At 43.2% G+C, this 20,998-nt stretch overlaps 1 protein-coding gene across 15 annotated transcripts in view; it reads right to left on the bottom strand.

Moving 5' to 3' along the window:
• The window catches only part of LOC115159101 (alpha-adducin), a 56,740-nt gene that overhangs the window by 19,804 nt on the left and 15,938 nt on the right, over nucleotides 1–20,998 (bottom strand). For all 15 annotated transcript variants that reach the window (XM_029708506.1, XM_029708501.1, XM_029708502.1 and 12 more), the window contains exons 2-7: nucleotides 10,542–10,754; nucleotides 9,276–9,438; nucleotides 7,047–7,198; nucleotides 4,967–5,047; nucleotides 4,177–4,326; nucleotides 3,718–3,861 (exon numbers count right to left, since the gene is read on the bottom strand). In XM_029708506.1, the coding sequence (XP_029564366.1) occupies nucleotides 3,718–3,861; nucleotides 4,177–4,326; nucleotides 4,967–5,047; nucleotides 7,047–7,198; nucleotides 9,276–9,438; nucleotides 10,542–10,736 (885 nt within the window). In that variant the 5' untranslated portion in view covers nucleotides 10,737–10,754. The remainder of the gene's footprint in view (nucleotides 1–3,717; nucleotides 3,862–4,176; nucleotides 4,327–4,966; nucleotides 5,048–7,046; nucleotides 7,199–9,275; nucleotides 9,439–10,541; nucleotides 10,755–20,998) is intronic.

Genomic DNA, 20,998 nt, shown 5'->3' with positions numbered 1-20,998 from the left:
CTACACATCCAAGTGTATCGGACCAAATTATGAGAGACAAGAATTGTACTTTTGAATTCCATAAAGTCAATGTGGAAGAGGTGAAAAAAATATTGTTGTCTATCAACAATGACAAGCCACCGGCGTCTGACAATCTGGATGGAAAATGACTGAGGATAATAGCAAATGATATTGCCACTCCTATTAGCCACATCTTCAGTTTAAGCCTACTAGAAAGCCCTCAGACCTGGAGGGAAGCTAAAGTCATTCCGCAGCCCAAGAAGTCCCCTTTACTGACTCAAATAGCTGACCAATCAGCCTGTTACCAACCCTTAGTAAACTTCTGGAGAAAAAAAATTGTGTTTGACCAGATTCAATGCTATTTCACAAGAAACAAATTGACAACAGAATTTCAGCATGCTTATAGGGAGGGACACCCAACAAGCACAGCACTTACACAAATTACTGATGATTGGCTGAGAAAAATTGATGATACAATTATTGTGGGGGCTGTCTTGTTAGATTTCAGTGCAGCTGAATTATCAATCATAGTCTGCTGCTGGAAAAACTTGCGTTATGGCTTTACACCCCCTGCTATAATATGGATGAAGAGTTACTTGTCTAACAGAACACAGAGGGTGTTCTTTAATGGAAGCCTCTCAAATGTAATCCAGGTAGAATCAGGAATTCCCCAGGGTAGCTGTTTTTTTTACTAACGACATGCCACTGACTGAGTAAAACCAGAGTGTATGCGGATGACTCAACACTATACATGTCAGCTACTGCAGCATTTGAAATGACTGCAACACTTAAAGAGCTGCAGTTAGTTTCAGAGTGGGTGGCAAGGAATAAGTTAGCCCTAAATATTTCTAAAACTAAAAGCATTGTATTTGGAACAAAACACATACTACACACCAAACCTCAACTAAATCTTGTAATAATTAATGTGGAAATTGAGCAAGTTGAGATGACTAAACTGCTTGGAGTAGCCATAGATTGTAAACGGCCATGATCAAAACATATTGATACAATAGTAGCTAAGATGGAGAGAAGTCTGTCTATAATAAAGCGATGCTCTGCCTTCTTAACAACACTATCAACAAGGCAGGTCCTACAGGCCCCAGTTTTGTCGCACCTTGACTACTGTTCAGTCGTGTGGTCAGGTGCCACAAAAAAGAACTTGCAATTGGCTCAGAACAGGGCAGCACGGCTGGCCCTTGGATGTACACAGCGAGCTAATATTAATAATATGCATGTCAATCTCTCCTGGCTGAAAGTGGAGGAGAGAATGACTTCATCCCTACTTGTATTTATGAGAGGTATTGACATGTTGAATGCACCGAGCTGTCTGTCTAAACTACTGGCACACAGCTCAGACACCCATACATACCCCACAAGACATGCCACAAGAGGTCTCTTCACAGTCCCCAAGTCCAGAACAGACTATGGGAGGCACACAGTACTACATAGAGCCATGACTACATGGAACTCTATTCCCACATCAAGTAACTGACGCAAGTAGTAAAACTAGATATAAAAAAAACAGATTAAAAAAATACCTTATGGAACAGCGGGGACTGTGAAGCAACACAAAAATTGGCTCACACGATAACATACGCACTATACATACACACACATGGATTTAGTACTGTAGATATGTGGTAATGGTGGAGTAGTGGCCTGTGGGCACACAGTGTGTTGTGAAATCTGTGAATGTATTTTAATGTTTTTAAAATTGCATAAACTGCCTTAATTTTGCTGGACCCCAGGAAGAGTAGTTGCTGCTATGGCCACAGCTAATGGGGATCCATAATAAATACAAATACGTGTTGTGTTTCTACAACGTAGAAAACAGTAAACAAAGAACCCCCCTTGAGTGAGTAGGTGTGTCCAAACTTTTGACTGGTACTATAAATAAGGTATTTACCTTGTCATTATGAGGTATTGTGTGTAGATTGAGAAGGAACATTTTTTATTTAATCAATTTTAGAATGATGTACCGTAACAAAATGTGGAAAAGTCAAGGCATCTGAATACTTTCCGAATGCACTGTAAGGATCGACGCTGGAGACGAGAAGAAGGTACAGGGAGTGAACTTTTAATAACCGCGGACAGAAACAGAATACGGACAGCGTCTGGGCAGGGGAAACGGAAATTACTATAATGCTGACACGGGGTTGAAACAGACAGATATAGGGAAGGCAATCAAAAATGTGAAGAAGTCCGGTGAGTCCAATGAGCGCTGATGCACGTAATGATGGTGACATGTGTGCGTAATGAGGCAGCCTGGGAGAGCAGGAGCAGGCGTGACAGTACCCCCCCCCCCCCGTCTAGGGGCGCCACTCGGAGTCCCACCTGGGCGAGCTTGACGGGCCGGCCGAGGCATGTGCGCCGGACAATCCGGCAGAGGCGTGGGAGCCCGACCAGCCGGCTGTGGCGTGGGAGCCCGACCAGCCGGCTGAGGCGTGGGAGCCCGACCAGCCGGCTGAGGCGTGGGAGCCCGACCAGCCGGCTGAGGCGTGGGAGCCCGACCAGCCGGCTGAGTCATGAAGTGGCGTGGGAGCCCAATGAGCCAGCTGTGGCATGACTTGGGATGGGAGCCAGACAACCCAACCGGGGCAAGGACATTTCGAGCCAGCTGAGGCACCCCCGGTTCCATAGGCGGCAGCACCCGGACCCAAAATCACCAACAAAACAAAAACCTCCCTGATGCCTCGTATAGCGGTGTCAGTATTCTGTAAGGATCATCGCTGGAGACGAGAAGCAGGAACGGAGTGAACATTTAATAACCACGGACAGGGACAGAATACGGACAGCGTCTGGACAGGGGAAACAGAAACTACAATAATGCTGACACGGAGATGAAACAGAGGAAACAGACAGATATAGGGAAGGCAATAAAAAACATGAAGGAGTCCAGGTGAGTCCAATAAGCTCTGATGCGCGTAATGATCATGACAGGTCTGTGTAACGAAAGGCAGCCTGGTGCCCTCGAGCGCGAAAGAGGGAGAGCAGGAGTGACATGCACTGTATGTCTATTGTTGGACTACCGATCTACGTTGGTCTCCTCTGTTTTCCTTGGCCTTTCTAGCTGGAGATCTGTTGGCGGATTGGATAGTCTGACTGACCACCACTTTTTTGCATACGGTAATTCATTTGTTTTGGGGTGATATATACCGTGTTGGTTCATGTGTTCAGTTTCTGATACTCTTTATTGTGTGTGGAACGGGAGTTTATTGCAATCTGATTGTATGAATGAGAGATCGGTTTTACGCACAACTTAATGAAAGGACAATTGCGCGACTGATGTCACTTGGGTCCACTGCACTCCTTTACCAGGCTGGACTTTTTTTCATGCCCGAGTTACGGGACATTTACCAGTGAACCAAGGTTGTTATCATTTGTGACTTATTCTGATTGGGTGATTTGTGATAATACAACAAATGCAAATTTCCAATGTGTGAAGGATTTATGAAAAGTGAATTTCCATACTGACTTTTACATGAGTCCTTTGTATTGGTGTAGACTTGACGGACCGGACGGGACTTATTCCCTCACAAACAAAACGGAGAAATCAATATTTTCTCTGGTAGGCAAAACCTACCTGGCACCCCTAACAAACAATAACTTCAAGTCAAAACCGTTACAATGTGCGCACGCACACTTGCAGCCAATCCCAATTTATTACCTAACCCTCCCTAGCCAGGCCCTCATCCTTTTGAACCCTTCTTCTGGTACCTTGCTGGTTGGCCCCAGGTTCTTCTGTATGAGGACGTTCTCCTCTTTGTCTATGAGGATGCCGTGGTAGTCATGGTAGGCCACCTCCCCCAGGGTCAGGGCCTCTGGAGAGATGGGTAACAGGCCACACTTCATGGCCGACACCTGAAATACAACACACAGACAGACTGTAATTATCTACCACTACAGATATGGGGTGCTGTAAAACTACACCACAACAGCTGACTTGGTAGCAGCAGTATTTCACGATTTTTCAAATTTGTTCTAGCTCGCTTGATGCACTGGGTGGGCAGAATTTTCACCAATGGAATGATGAGCTAAAATGGATGTACCTAATTCTATAAAGTTTACAAGAGCATAAAAATGCTAAAGTTCCATAGATCTGTAGCAACCGGGCAAAGACAGGAAGTTAGGAACTGGTCAGGTGTGTGAGTGTGAGGGGGGGGGCTTATTTCTTACTGCAGCTCCTGCCGGTGTGTGGACGTGTACAACGCACTTGACGTCTGGCCGGGCTGCATAGATGGCTGAGTGGAGAGTGAAGCCAGCCTGGTTGACACCTAGATTGGTGCTCCCCCGGTCCACAATCTCCCCTTGTATATTAATCTTCACCTAGGATGGGACACAGAATTAAATAGATAGGATGCATTATTACATAGCTCTATGGGATAGGACCAGACAAGCAGCGTTGAGTCAATGCCTTATGACTGAAAGCCTAGAGAAATTAACAATCTAAAAGTTAACTAAAACAAAAGGTAATACATCTGGGATCATTCACTTAAATAGTGAGTCGATGCCCTGTGACTCATCTTACGATGCTAGCCTGAGTCCCAGATCTAGTTGTTCGGTCTTGCAAACTCTAGCCAAACTTGATACAGGAGTTGGCAAGACAGCACAAACGGCACGCAGGCTACAGTGACACTGCCTGTCAGTGAAATTAACAATGTAAAAAGACGAAACAGGTAGACGGGAAAAGGGTTGACGGCAGCGTCGGCCTTGAAGGATCTATGAGTCAGTATAACACAAGACAAGTGTTATATCTCCAGATTACAGTATACACTAGACAGAGACGGAATGACCTTAACGTCTCTAGTACGGTTGGAAGTTGATAAACGTAACGCGTTCAGAAGCTTATTTAAAACGCATTTAGCACAACATAAGATGTACATTTTTTTTCATTAGTTCACAGTGATATCATACATTATGCAGGCAGCTCTGTTAAGAGTGAGAGACACTGGGGGAAGAAACTTACCAGACTGGAGGCGGAGACTTCACTGTACAGCAGCCCAAAAGGGACAACAATGAACCTCTCCTGATCTGAATTCACCCTGACCTGGAAGAGTACAGATGGTGGTCTTAACAAGTTACTCAGTACCAAACAAACAAGCCTAAGGAATTACCCCAAATGGCTCCCATGCATACAGATGAAGTCGGAACTTACATACACTTAGGTTGGAGTCATAAAAACTTGGTTGGAGTCATAAAAACTTGGTTATCAACCACTCCACAAATGTATTTTAGGACATCAAAGTAGGACATCTACTTTGTACCTGACACAAGTCATTTTTCTAACAATTGTTTACAGACAGATTATTTCACTTATAATTCACTGTATCACAATTCCAGTGGGTCAGAAGTTTACGTACTCTAAGTTGACTGTGCCTTTAAACAGCTTGGAAAATTCCAGAAAATGATGTGAAGCTTCTGATAGGCTAATTGACATCATTTGAGTCAGTTGGAGGTGTACCTGTGGATGTATTTCAAGGCCTACCTTCAAACTCAGTGCCTCTTTGCTTGACATCATGGGAAAATCAAAAGAAATCAGCCAAGACCTCAGAAAAATGTTTTGTAGACCTCCACAAGGAGGTCTGGTTCATCCTTGGGAGCAATTTCCAAACGCCTGCAGGTACCACATTCATCTGTACAAACAATAGTACGCAAATATAAACACCATGGGACCACGCAGCCGTCATACCGCTTAGGAAGGAGACGCGTTCTGTCTCCTAGAGATGAATGTACTTGGGTGCGAAAAGTGCAAATGAATCCCAGAACAGCAGCAAAGGACCTTGTGAAGATGCTGGAGGAAACAGGTACAAAAATGTCCACAGTAAAACGAGTCCTATATCGACAAAACCTGGAAGGCCGCTCAGCAAGGAAGAAGCCACTGCTCCAAAACCGCCATAAAAAGCCAGACTACGGTTTGCAACTGCACATGGGGACAAAGATCGTACTTTTTGGAGAAATGTCCTCTGGTCTGATGAAACAAAAATATAACTTTTTGGCCATAATGAGCATTGTTATGTTTGGAGGAAAAAGGGGAACACCATCCCAACTGTGAAGCACGGGGGTGGTACCATCATGTTGTGGGGGTGCTTTGCTGCAAGAAGGACTGGTGCACTTCACAAAATAGATGGCATCATGAGGCAGGAAAATTATGTGGATATATTGAAGCAACATCTCAAGACATCAGTCAGGAAGTTAAAGCTTGGTCACAAATGGGTCTTCCAAATGGACAATGACCCCAAGCATACTTCCAAAGTTGTGGCAAAATGGCTTAAGGACAACAAAGTCAAGGTACTGGAGTGGCCATCACAAAGCCATGACCTCAATCCAATAGAACATTTTGGGGCAGAACTGAAAAAGCTTGTGCGAGCAAGGAGGCCTGCAAACCTGACTCAGTTACACCAGCTCTGCCAGGAGGAATGGGCCAAAATTCACCTAACTTATTGTGGGAAGCTTGTTGAAGGCTACCTGAAGCATTTGACCCAAGTTAAACAATTTAAAGGCAATGCTACCAAATACTAATTCAGTGTATGTAAACTTCTGACCCACTGGGAATGTGATGAAATAAATAAAAGCTGAAATAAATCATTCTCTACTATTATTCTGACATTTCACATTCTTAAAATAAAGTGGTGATCCTAACTGACCTAAGAGAGGGAATTTTTACTAGGATTAAATGTCAGGAATTGTGAAAAACTGACTTTAATAGATTTGGCCAAGGTGTACGTAAACTTCCGACTTCAACTGTACATGCATACATACAATAATGCAGTAGTTAGTATTTTCACATTCTTTTGATGGTTCATCTGTATAACGCTTACTCAGCTAATGTAACTAACCTAGCCAACCCCACATTTCCATAATGAGCTTTCTGAAGATATAGTCTGCAGGTAAAATGTGCTAAGCAAGCACTACATTATACTGCAGTGGGGAAAAAAATATCCTGTCCTACATACCACTTCAGGTGTTTCCTACGGACTACAAGTCAGCTTCAGTGATATACAGTATTACTGGAGGGGTAAGATGCCTACAGTATAAGGTTCTCTTACGGTTAAGTGGTTGTAGATGAGCTGGGACCAGCCAAAGAGGTCTGTCAGGCGGTAGAAGGCGGCTAGCTTACAACGAAGTAGTTTCTCTCCTTTCTCATAGGAGATGGAGTCAGATCCACGCAGGTCATTCACTGGAGTTACCATACCCAGACCTAGAGAGGGAGAGAGAAACGCTTTGGCAATATGTACATTGTTACATCATGCCAACAAAACAAATTGAATTGAGAAAGAGAGAGACAGAGGAACATTCTCACTTACCTCAGTTAAAAAATAAAATAATGTGTTTATTTTGGCATAAACAAAGTGTTTATAATTACCAAAGCTTCTATAATTACAAAGCCTGACGTTTCCCTCTACTACAACACTACTACCAACCTCTGATCTCAGCGGAGGCCATCTTGGACTGAAGGGACCTACTAATCTGGTCACATGACTATCAGTGGAAGTGCTAGACAACATATGCGTAAAGTTTAAACACATCTACGCAGCATGTAAGTTGAGGGTAACAGACACTGGATGGGGTATACGGTATGTAACAGACCAGTGCACTGCTAACTAGCTTGTGATTCTACATAGGTTAGCTACATTACTTACTCATGTTGAGGGCAGTCATGGCTCCCTGGGGTGCTGCAAGGTACATGCATCACATATAGCTAATATATAGCGCCATATAAACTCAGCAAAAAAATAAAACGTCCTCTGTCAACTGTTTGTATGAACATAAGATTCAACAACTGAGACATAAACTGAACAAGTTCCACAGACATGTAACTAACAGAAATGGAATAATGTGTCCCTGAACAAAGGGGGGGGGGGTCAAAATCAAAAGTAACAGTCAGTATCTGGTGTGGCCACAAGCTGCATTAAGTATTGCAGTGCATCTCCTCCTCATGGACCGCACCAGATTTGTCAGTTATTGCTGTGAGATGTTACCCCACTCTTCCAGCAAGGCACCTGCAAATTCCCGGACATTTCTGGGGGGGAATGGCCTTAGCCCTCACTCTCCGATCCAAGAGGTCCCAGATGTCCTCAATGGGATTGAGATCCGGGCTTTTGCTGGCCACGGCAGAACACTGACATTCCTGTCTTGCAGGAAATCACGCACAGAACGAGCAGTATGGCTGGTGGCATTGTCATGCTGGAGGGTCGTGTCAGGATGAGCCTGCAGGAAGGGTACCACATGAGGCAGGAGGATGTCTTCCCTGCAACGCACAGCGTTTAGAATGCCTGCAATGACAACAAGCTCAGTCCGATGATGCTGTGACACACCGCCCCAGACCATGACGGACCCTCCACCTCCAAATCGATCCTGCTCCAGAGTACAGGCCTCGGTGTAACGGTCATTCCTTCAACGATAAACACGAATCGTCAGTGAAGAGCACTTTTTGCCAGTCCTGTCCAGCGATGGTGGGTTTGTGCAACGTTGTTGCCAGTGATGTCTGGTGAGGACCTGCCTTACAACAGGCCTACAAGCCCTCAGTACAGCCCCTCTCAGCCTATTTCGGACAGTCTGAGCACTGATGCAGGGATTGTGCGTTCCTGGTTCAACTCGGGCAGTTGTTGTTGCCAACCTGTACCTGTCCCGCAGGTGTGATGTTCAGATGTACCGATCCTATGCAGGTGTTGTTATACGCGGTCTGCGACTGCGAGGACGATCAGCTGTCCATCCTGTCTCCCTGTAGCGCCGTCTTAGGCGTCTCACAGTTTGGACATCACAATGTATTGCCCTGGCCACATCTGCAGTCCTCATGCCTCCTTGCAGCATGCCTAAGGCACATTCACACAGATGAGCAGGGACCCTGGGATCCTTCTATTGGTGTTTTTCAGAGTCAGTAGAAAGACCTCTTTAGTGTCCTAAGTTTTCATAACTGTGACCTTAATTGCCTACAGTCTGTAAGCTGTTAGTCTCTTAACGACCGTTCCACAGGTGCATGTTCATTAATTGTTTATGGTTAATTGAACAAGCATGGGAAACAGTGTTTAAACCCTTTACAATGAAGATCTGTGAAGTTATTTGGATTTTTACGATTTATCTTTGAAAGACAGGGTCCCGAAAAAGGGACGTTTCTTTTTTTTGTAGTTTTTTGCTGCGTTTACATTCGATTAAAAGTATCCCAAACGTCTCCTCGAGTACCCCCAGACAGTCTACTTACTTCAAAAGTATTTAAAAAGGAATCATAGTGGTAAGAACTGAAGACGCAGGACAGGATTATACTGTATATTACTCACTCATGTTGAGTGCAGCCATGCCTCCCTGGGGTGCTGCGGGGTACATGGTGGGGATACTGGTGGTCATGAAGTCAGCTATCTGCTGCAGGGCCAACAGGCTGGTGGGAGTCTTTCCCCTCTTCAGCTGGTCATGGATCATCGTATCCAGCTCATCACAAAACGCCTGGGGAGTAAAGTAGACAGTAACACAGTCAGTAACAGACAGACAGAAAGACAGACACACAGTCCAATACACTACCACCGTGGCAGAGTTGACATTCACACAGACAGATGATGAAGGGTCAGGGCAGGACAGAACGCGCCAATACACTGTCGTATTCACGGATGCATTCTAACACTGTCACTGGCTGGCTATTGTTAGTTCATCTATTACAGGATCCATGGTTACTCTTAAATCAAGACTGATCTGAATTAAAAAGGGCCTCTACATTATGTCTGCCTGTGTTCTCTCACTGTCGTTGCTCGACAATGTCACAAGTAAGTCTGAAGTGCCGCATTGCAAAGAGGAGACAGAGAGGCTCCAAACTGAAAATGTTCGTAGGAATAGCCAAGTATATTACAGAAACGCTGACTAGACATTACTGAACTAAACATTCCCACTGTCCCAACAGCAGCTATGAGAGATAACAAAAAAAAAGTATCTGCTCCTCACTCTGGTCCTGTATATTTCATACTGTCCCTGACATGACGAGAACTTAAGGGAGAATATCATGAACTCTACCCTTGGGTTACCCTCTCAGCTTCTGTCGGTGTGTGCACACTTTCTGCATGTGTGTATGTGCGTGTGTCATTGCTGCCCTGAAATAGCTCATCTCCTCTCTGACCCATATAAACTCATTCAGACTAGAGTGCGGTGGCCTTATGGCTCTCTGCCTATCCCTAGACCCTGATCCATCCATCCAACACCGCACAGAATAATAAAAAGACTGTCTTTTTTCCAGCGCTATAAGGGCTGGTGTATAAATATTTCGTTTTTATACGTATATACTGGGCTTAAACTGAGCATTGTGGGAACAGTAGTGTGTTGGAGAGAGACAGAAACTGTTGATCAGTGTTAAGTGGTTATACCATGTGATAGTGGAGAGGGTGATACAGCCCTACACAAAGAGGCTATTCAATTGGAAATAACAAAAGGTGTTCTTATATTCTTATGTTGGTGACATTACATTAAGACATAAGATAGAAAAGGAGTAGCACTGCATACTGAGTGTGTGTGTGTTTGTGAGAATGTGCATTTGCATGCGTGTGTATGATAGCCAGTCCTACCGGGCTCTGCAGGATCATGGAGACCCTCTTCCTCTGCTCCATCATGTTGAAATCCTGTCTGAGGTCTGGAGCCATGTTTCTCTCACGCCGGTACTCTAGGCTGCTTTCATCCACACGGTCAAAGTAGCGCTCCTTGTGGGGGGCGGTGGTGGGAGGGAGGGCAGTCACCCCCCCAGCTCCTGAGTCACCGTTCATCACCAGGTCTGTTGGCTCCTGGAGATGCCAGGGAGAAAAGGTCAGAGGTGAGATGTTACAACATGGGTCATGTTCAGTTGCGACCCGTCATTCAGGGCAGGTGGGGATGTTATTTGGGCATTAGTAAGTGTCACATCAGTTTGCAACAATGTAAAAAAGAAAAAGTTACAAATATTTGAGTTAATAAAGCCGCATACAAAACATACATCTCTTTTTTGCTTTCTTGAGTAAGTCGGCTCCAAAATGCAGGTGTTTCAGCCTAGCTCAGTGCTTTCTGTGGTGGTGAAGGGGTAGCCAGCGGAAAATACGGAGCGTAGGGGTTGGTAATGTTCTCTTGTTGCGTCGTGATTGGCTCAGTGTTCTGTCACTCATGGGGACACTACGACAAAACGTATCAGTGATCGGCCACTGGACAAACATTACACAACAAGGTGAAAATCACAAATTCAACAATGAGTGGGTTGAAGGAATCAGTGGCTAACTGCAAGCATTGCAAAGCAATTACTAGCCTGCTATTCAGTGGAGTGGGTGTGTGGTCCAAGTCTGGGTTTAAGGGTCTCTTTTCCAAGCTTAAAATGATTAACATTCAACATTGGCCATGCTGTCAATGCAGCATGATTTCTGCCGCGCTCAAAATAACTTCCTGTTCAAGTAAGCACAGCACAACAAGGTGAGTCAAAAAATGTATTGTATTCTGCAGCAAAAATTATGTAATATGCCAGGGAGATATGTATACTGTAGCTGAGAAAGTAATACTAAGTGTATGTCATATAGTAAGCTGTTAGTCTCACTCTAATCTTTTGGTCCCTTTTCCCCTCATAATTCAGCCTACTGCTCTGAGTAAGAGCTTTCATTGTCTGCTTATATGCTCCTTTCTGACTTGGTGTACAGGGATAATACTGTAAGAATGGCCCATGTTTGTAGTTCTGTTGCAGTACATTTCAAAAGTGCTGAACAAATACTTATATTGACTACGTCCATCCTAGCTCGCTCATTAATGTCTTAATCTAAATTACAGATTGCCTCTTATCCGCTCGTCATCCCCTTATGCCATAGTTTGTACATTTTCAATTGTCAGTAGAAACCACATTTGTTTAAGCAAGTCAGCCATGTTTTTTTAAAAGGCAGTAAATGAGGCTGAATGAACTGTTTCACTGCCAGACAAGGCTCTGCTGACAGCCAGGTGTAGCAGTGAACTCTGTGGGGCCAGCTTTTTGTAGGCACTGTTTGTCACCGTTACAGTGCAATTCATGTATTGTTTAGTGTTGTGGATTTGCTGGCATCGATCTAAAACATGTATTTCTTTAGTTTGCCCCACCAAGATTTACATGCTAAAATCTCCACTGGTCATGTTAATTAAGGTACGCTGTCGAAAAACATTTTTGAAATGTACGATGAAAATGAGCATTTCTTAACAATCCTGGTTTCATCGAAGTAATCAGTTTAATATCACACAGTCACACTAGACTACTGGGTGTATGCCACTGCCTCAGAATTTAAAATGTGCACGTCACACTTGCTGTCCCAAACATTATCACTTTGCATGGCTTTATGCCATCAACTCTGCTGCTTCCTGTTTGGTCATGTGACCACACATCCCAGGGCTTTTTGATTTCCTGTCCATTTTCTCTGGCTCAGTCATTCAAAACAAAACCCAATAATAACAATAGCAAGGGACAAAATGAAAAGTTAACTATTTTACCCAACACTAGCACGCCAAACACAGGAAATCGTTGTGTTTGATGGCTTCACAGTGAGTACAGGAAGGAGGGAGTGTCTAATGTCAGTTTCAGTCCAGAGTAAAAGTGATTCTGATCTCCACTGATTCCGTTGCATAGCAGAGCTATGAGAGGTTGTTGTTCATGAATACCACAGTACAGCTTGCACCGCCACCTCCAATTTAGACAGAACATCATTGATAATCAGAGAGAGATGGGTGCAATTCCATTTTAACGAAATTACGCCAAGACTCGTCACTTAAAAATACTGCATGTACACACACACACACACACACACACACACACACACACACACACACACACACACACACACACACACACACACCAAACAAAAAACATTGATTTCAAAGTTTAACTAACCATACAACTCTATGCACAAGGACAATTTTATTTAAACAATTTCCACTGAACATTTTACAAACACATTTACAGGTAAAACTGTGCAGATAAAGTTTGGTAACAGAATACAACTGAGGGAGATGTCACCATAGTTCTGTTAACAAACTTAGCATCTGCACACAGTTTTGCCATGTGTGTATTTATTTACTGTGTAAATTGTTCAAAGTATGCATTGCATAGAGTTGTATGGTTTGTTAAGCGTTGAAAACAAATGTTTTTTGGCATACATTTTAAAGCGAGTCAGCATAATTGCATTACCTTGGAATTGCTTATGGAGAAATGGAGCGAAAACAGATGCCGGGATGAGAAAAAGGAGGGACAGTAGTCTCACTCTGCCAGACATGGCACGGATCTCCATTCAAGACTCAACCTAGAGCGGCTGGAGTCGAGGCTAGAGGGACAGAAATTATTTGCAATTGATCTTGTCTCATTTCTGTCAAGGCTGTCTGAGGGGATAATGTTCTCTCAGATAAAGTACATTAGCAGCCTGTAGACAGAGACCTCCCCCCCAGAGGACAAAGACAGGCAGCATAAGAGGATTAGAGTAAGGCTAGTGGGCCTCTATGGGCTGGTAGACACCACTGTAAACCATTTGCCCTTCTCAGTTCTCAGCAGTTAGAGCAGCTTTCAGGCAGCCAAAACTGGACACAGGGATGCTATGACAACTACTAGCCAGGCCCAAACCATCCAGCCCTCACAGCAGACATTGGCCCAATCTGTTTAGTGCCAAATACACACTAAGAAGAGTTTAGGGGCAAATAAAAGGGGAAAATCAGGATAAATTAATGGAGAAAGTAGAAAAACCATGATGATACATCCTTTATCAATTCAAATTGTATATGCAATGTTTCCACACTGTTTTAGTGTGAGTATTGAAGCAAGCATCTCACTTCTGACCTGAGGGATTCTTGTGATTGGTGTAATTTACACCCACAGAATACAGAACAACTAGCTTGGAATCCAAACTGACATGCTCTGTTTTACAGCTTGGATTCCAGGCTACCAAATAACATGAACAGATAGAAAAATAGCAATTAGGCATAAGTCTTGCTGTGCCAAACTCATTAGGACAACAAAAAAAAGTCCTCAAACCTCTGGTTTTGTATGACGAATTGCCATTTATTGTCCAACAGAACAGTGGATAATGCTGCACTGTCTCTGTCTGGTGGAGAGAATTTTATTTTTATTTTTTATTTCACCTTTATTTAACCAGGTAGGCAAGTTGAGAACAAGTTCTCATTTACAATTGCGACCTGGCCAAGATAAAGCAAAGCAGTTCGACAACATACAAAAACAGAGTTACACATGGAGTAAAACAACATACAATCAATGATGCAGTAGAAAAAAATAAGACTATATACAATGTGAGCAAATGATGTGAGATAAGGGAGGTAAAGGCAAAAAAATGCCATGGTGGCAAAGTAAATAAAGTATGGCAAGAAAAACACTGGAATGGTAGATTTGTAGTTTGAAGAAAGTTCAAAGTTAAAATATAAATAATATGGTGCAAAGGAGCAAAATAAATAAAATAAATAAATAAATACAGTAGGGGAAGAGGTAGTAGTTTGGGCTAAATTAAAGATGGGCTATGTACAGGTGCAGAGATCTGTGAGCTGCTCTGACAGCTGGTGCTTAAAGCTAGTGAGGGAGATAAGTGTTTCCAGTTTCAGAGATTTTTGTAGTTCGTTCCAGTCATTGGCAGCTGAGAACTGGAAGGAGAGACGACCAAAGGAGGAGTTGGCTTTAGGGGTGACCAGAGAGATATACCTGCTGGAGCGCGTGCTACAGGTGGGTGCTGCTATGGTGACCAGTGAGCGGAGATAAGGGGGGACTTTACCTAGCAGGGTCTTGTAGATGACCTGGAGCCAATGTGTTTGGCGACGATTATGAAGCGAAGGCCAGCCAACGAGAGCGTACAGGTCGCAGTGGTGGGTAGTATATGGGGCTTTGGTGACAAAACGGATGGCACTGTGATAGACTGCATCCAGCTTGTTGAGTAGGGTATTGGAGGCTATTTTGTAAATGACGTCGCCGAAGTCGAGGATTGGTAGGATGGTCAGCTTTATGAGGGTATGTTTGGCAGCATGAGTGAAGGATGCTTTGTTGCGAAATAGGAAGCCAATTCTAGATTTCACTTTGGATTGGAGATGATTGATGTGAGTCTGGAAGGAGAGTTTACAGTCTAACCACACACCTAGGTATTTGTAGTTGTCCACAAATTCTAAGTTAGAACCGTCCAGAGAAGTGATGCTGGACAGGCGGGCAGGTGCAGGCAGCGATCGGTTGAAGAGCATGCATTTAGTTTTACTTGTGTTTAGGAGCAGTTGGAGACCACGGAAGGAGACTTGAATGGCATTGAAGCTCGTCTGGAGGGTTGTTAACACAGTGTCCAAAGAAGGGCCAGAAGTATACAGAATGGTGTCGTCTGCGTAGAGGTGGATCAGAGATTCACCAGCAGCAAGAGCGACATCATTTATGTATACAGAGAAAAGAGTTGGCCCAAGAATTGAACCCTGTGGTACCCCCATAGAGACTGCCAGAGGTCCAGACAGTAGGCCCTCCGATTTGAAACACTGAACTCTGTCAGAGAAGTAGTTGGTGAACCAGGCGACGCAATTGTTTGAGAAACCAAGGCTACTGAGTCTGCCGATGAGGATGTGGTGATTAACAGAGTCAAAAGCTTTGGCCAGGTCAATGAATACGGCAGCACAGTATTGTTTCTTATCGATGGCGGTTACGATGTCGTTTAGGACCTTGAGCGTGGCTGAGGTGCACCCATGACCAGCTCTGAAACCAGATTGCATAGCGGAGAGGGTGTGGTGGGACTCGAAATGGTCAGTAATCTGTTTGTTGACTTGGCTTTCGAAGACCTTAGAAAGGCAGGGTAGGATGGATATAGGTCTGTAGCAATTTGGGTCAAGAGTGTCACCTCCTTTGAAGAGGGGGATGACAGCAGCTGCTTTCCAATCTATGGGAATCTCAGACGACACGAAAGAGAGGTTGAACAGGCTAGTAATAGGGGTTGCAATAATTTCGGCAGATAATTTTAGAAAGAAAGGGTCCAGATTGTCAAGCCCAGCTGATTTGTAGGGGTCCAGATTTTGCAGCTCTTTCAGAACATCAGCACAATGGATTTGGGAGAAGGAGAAATGGGGGAGGCTTGGGCGAGTAGCTGTGGGGGGTGCAGTGCTGTTGAATGCAGTCGGGGTAGTTAGGTGGAAAGCATGGCCAGCCGTAGAAAAATGCTTATTGAAATTCTCAATTATAGTGGGCTTATCGGTGGTGACAAAGTTTCCTATCCTCAGTGCAGTGGGCAGTTGGGAGGAGGTGTTCTTATTCTCCATGGACTTTACAATGTCCCAGAACTTTTTAGAGTTGGAGTTGCACGAAGCAAATTTCTGTTTGAAAAAGCTAGCCTTGGCGTTTCTAACTGCCTGTGTGTATTGGTTTCTAACTTCCCTAAAAAGTTGCATATCGCGGGGGCAGTTCGATGCTAATGCAGAACGCCACAGGATATTTTTGTGTTGGTTAAGGGCAGTCAGGTCTGGGGAGAACCAAGGGCTATATCTGTTCCTGGTTCTAAATTTCTTGAAAGGGGCATGCTTATTTAAGATGGAGAGGAAGGCATTTAAAAAAAATAACCAGGCATCCTCTCTACTGACGGGATGAGGTCAATATCCTTCCAGGATACCAGGGCCAGGTCGATTAGAAAGGCTTGCTCGTTGAAATGTTTCAGGGAGCGTTTGACAGTGATGAGTGGAGGTCGTTTGACCGCTGACCCATTACGGGTGCAGGCAATGATCGCTGAGATCTTGGTTGAAAACAGCAGAGGTGTATTTAGAGGGCACGTTGGTTAGGATGATATCTATGAGGGTGCCAGTGTTTGCGGCTTTGGGGTTGTACCTGGTGGGTTCATTAATAATTTGTGTGAGATTGAGGGCATCAAGCTTGGATTGTAGGATGGCTGGGGTGTTAAGCATGTCCCAGTTTAGGTCACCTAGTAGCACGAGCTCTGAAGATAGATGTAGATGAAGAAGTAGAATGTAGATGGGTATGCCTCCCAAATGGCAACCTATTCCCTATATACAGTACCAGTGAAAAATGCTGATACACCTACTCATTCAAGGGTTTTACTGAATTCTTTACTATTTTCTACATTGTAAAATAATAGTGAAGACATCAAAACTATGAAATAACACATTGAATCATGTAGTAACCAAAAAAGTGTTAAATGAAATTATATATTTGAGATTCTGCAATTTATTTATTTTACCTTTATTTATTCTGCAAATGGCCACCATTTGCCTTGATGACAGCTTTGCACACGCTTGACATTCTCCCAACCAGCTTCATGAGGTAGTCACCTGGAATGCATTTTTTATTTATTTTACCTTTATTTAACTAGGTAAGTCAGTTAAGAACAAATTCTCATTTTCAATGACAGCCTAGGAACACTGGGTTAACTGCCTTGTTCAGGGGCAGAACGACAGATTTTTACCTTGTCAGCTCGGGGATTCGATCTTGCAACCTTTTTGGTTACAAGTCCAACGCTCTAACCACTAGGCTACCTGCCGCCCCGGCCCCGCACACTCAATTAACAGGTGCGCCTTGTTAAAAGTTAATTTGTTTCATTTCTTTCCTTAATGCGTTTCAGTTAAATCAGTTGTGTTGTGAAACGGTATGGGTGGTATACAGAAGATAGCTCTATTTGGTAAAAGACCAAGTCCAAATTATGGCAAGAACAGCTCAAATAAGCAAAGAGAAACGACAGTCCATCATTAATTTAAGACGAAGGTCAGTCAATGCGGAACATTACAAGAACTTTGAAAGTTTCTTCAAGTGCAGACACAAAAACCATCAAGCTCTATGATGACACTGGCTCTCATTAAGACTGACACAGGAAAGGAAGACCCAAAGTTACCTCTGCTGAAGAGGATAAGTTCATTAGTTAATTGCACCTCAGATAGCAGGCCAAATACATGCTTCACAGAGTTCAAGTAACAGACATCTCAACATCAACTGTTGAGATGTCTATTCATGGTTGAATTGCTGCAAAGAAACCACTACTAAAGGACACCAATAATAATAATAAGAGACTTATTTGGGCCAAGAAACACAAGCAATGGACATTAGACTGTGGAAATCTGTCTTTTGTTCTGACGAGTCCAAATGTAAGATGTTTGGTTCCAACTGCCGTGTCTTTGTGAGACGCAGAGTAGGTGTACGGATTATCTCTGCATGTGTGATTCCCACCGTGAAACATGGAGGTGGTGTGATGGTGTTTTGCTGGTGACACTGTCTGTGATTTATTTAGAATTCAAGGCACACGTAACCAGCATGGCTACCAAAGCATTCTGCAGCGATACTTAGTCCCACTATCATTTGTTTTTCAACAGGACAATGACCCAAAACACACCTCCAGGCTGTGTAAGGGCTATTTGACCAAGAAGGAGAGTGATGGAGTGCTGCATCAGATGACCTGGCCTCCACAATCACCCGACCTCAACCCAACTGAGATGGTTTGGGTTGAGTTGGACCGCAGAAAGAAGGAAAAGCAGCCAACAAGTGCTTAGCCTATAAGGGAACTCCTTCAAGACTTTTAGAAAAGCAATCTTCATGAAGCTGGTTGAGAGAATACTAAGAGTGTGCCAAGCTGTCATCAAGCCAAAGGGTGGCTATTTGCAGAATCTAAAATATAATTTGATTTGTTAAACACTTTTTTGGTTACTACATGATCACATGTGTGTTATTTCATAGTTTTGATGTCTTCACTATTATTCTACAATGTAGAACATAGTCAAAATAAAGAAAAACCCTTGAATGAGTAGGTGTTCCCAAACTTTTGACTGGTACTGTAGTGCAGTACTTTTGACCAGAGCATAGGACTCTTGTCAAAACTAGTGCACTATATAGGGAACAGGGTGCCATTTGGTATGCAGCCCATGGGTCTTCTGTGTCCAGGAATGAAATCCTTCCTTAAATGGTCCCAGTCTCTTAGGTCTCTGGTTCATACTCAACAATCAATAGTGCAGAGTGTGACTATCTTTTGTTAATGTTGTGGTGCCAGTGTGAGAAGGGAGCATTGCAGACTAAATCGGTCTTCTCTTACAATACAACCCTGATACCATTTAGAAAAAGATAAAATGACCCGGAAAAAGAAATCTATAAAACAAACTGTGGTTGAGGGCAATTTCCACAGTTACGGAATTACGCTTTGACTCAGTTTTTTCACCTTAAAATATATGCCAAACAAAAACCACTGATTTCAAAGTTACACAAACCATATTACTCTATGCACAAGGACTACTTAACAATTTCCACCGAAAAATGTAAATGAAAAGAACTGTGCAAATGCAAGCTTTGGTGATGGAATGACAGTAAAAATCTCCTGCAGGCTTTTATGCCAACACGTTTTCCAAAAGCTCTTAAATATCTGCTCCGAATTAAGATTCAAAGATGTCTGCAGAGATTTGTTATTGAACTATAGTAATTGAAATGGATTTACACCCGGTAACGGAATAACGGTAAGGGAATTACATCATTGGTCCCTGACCTGTACTACACAGAAATGCAGAATTATGGATATGAAAGTCATTCTCCTCATGTTTCACAAGTCTGGACACATCGCAGCACAGTACAATACAGCACAGCAGAGTTCAGTACTGTATAGTTTAGTAGAATATAATTGTATAAATAATGCTGCCGTTCTTGCTTTTCACGAGATGGAGCGTGACGTGTGTAGCTTGTTGTTGTAAGTTATCAAAGCGGCAATAGGCTGAAGAGCCCCGCTCCATGTGTTGCAAAAGTTAGGAGGCGATAATTCCATCTTCCATTGATTAGTTAACTTTTAATTCAGTAAATTTAAAGGATAGGCTACAACAACCAAGAGCCAACAGGAAGGCAAGCTGCTACTTAATATTCTGAATGGTTATTTGTAATTGTAGGATGATGCAGTCCAAGACAGATACTACGTAATCATACTAAACTATAAATAACCTAGCTATGGCAGCTATTAGTCTACTATAACGAGAGTAAGCTTGGTTGGTTGCCGTCTCTCCCTCCCTATGTCACTCGCTCACAGTACTCACTCCCCCGCCTGCTAGAGCAGCACCTCTCTCCTTCCCTCCACCTGTACACAAAAGCCCATTGGGTGTTTATTACCATAATGCTAACAAAATTAGAACACGTAACTGCGAATTTCCATGGAGGCTGCTAGCTAAATATGCTAATGAGCGCAAACAAAAATAAACAAATTAGCTAAGACAGGCAATCCATCTCATAAAGTTATACATGTATAGGTAAGGGCTACTGAATCTCATTTTTGGTGAGTTTGGACATTTACCAGGGAATGTGAACGAGAGACATTGTGCAAATGAACAACATTTTGACACGCTTGCCTGAAGGAAGAACAGTACTGGCACTGGAGCTGCATGTGTACACGCTGTGCCTGTGTGGAGTCTGGAGATGCTAGTCCACGCGCAGAAGAAAACTGAAGGGGAAAAAAATGCTAGGAAATCAAGATAATGGCAGCTGTATAAATACCTCATAATAAGACTCTCGTTAATCTAACCCCATTGTCCGATTTCAAAAAGGCTTTACAGCGAAAGCAAAACATTAGATTATGTTAGGAGAGTATATAGACACAAATAATCACACAGCCATTTTCCAAGCAAGCATTATGTTATATAATACATGCATGTTTTGTTCAATCAAGTTCATATTTATATCAAAAAACAGCTTTTTACATTAGCATGTGATGTTCAGAACTAGCATACCCACCGAAAACTTCCGGTGAATTTACTAAATTACTCATGATAAACGTTGACAAAATGCATAACAATTATTTTAAGAATTATAGATACAGAACTCCTTTATGCAATCGCTATGTCCGATTTTAAAATAGCTTTTCGGCGAAAGCACATTTTGCAATATTCTGAGTACATAGCTCGGCCATCACGGCTAGCTATGTTGACATCCGCCAACTTCGGGGTCACCTAAACTCAGAATTACTATTAGAAAAATTGGATTACCTTTGCTGTTCTTCGTCAGAATGCATTCCCAGGACTTCTACTTCAACAACAAATGTTGTTGTGGTTCCAAATAATCCATAGTTATATCCAAATA

Source organism: Salmo trutta, chromosome 23 (assembly GCF_901001165.1).
Source record: "Salmo trutta chromosome 23, fSalTru1.1, whole genome shotgun sequence".
Lineage (NCBI taxonomy): Eukaryota > Metazoa > Chordata > Actinopteri > Salmoniformes > Salmonidae > Salmo > Salmo trutta.
Note: the sequence above shows the minus strand (reverse complement) of the source record. Positions and strands in the feature narration are given on the sequence as shown.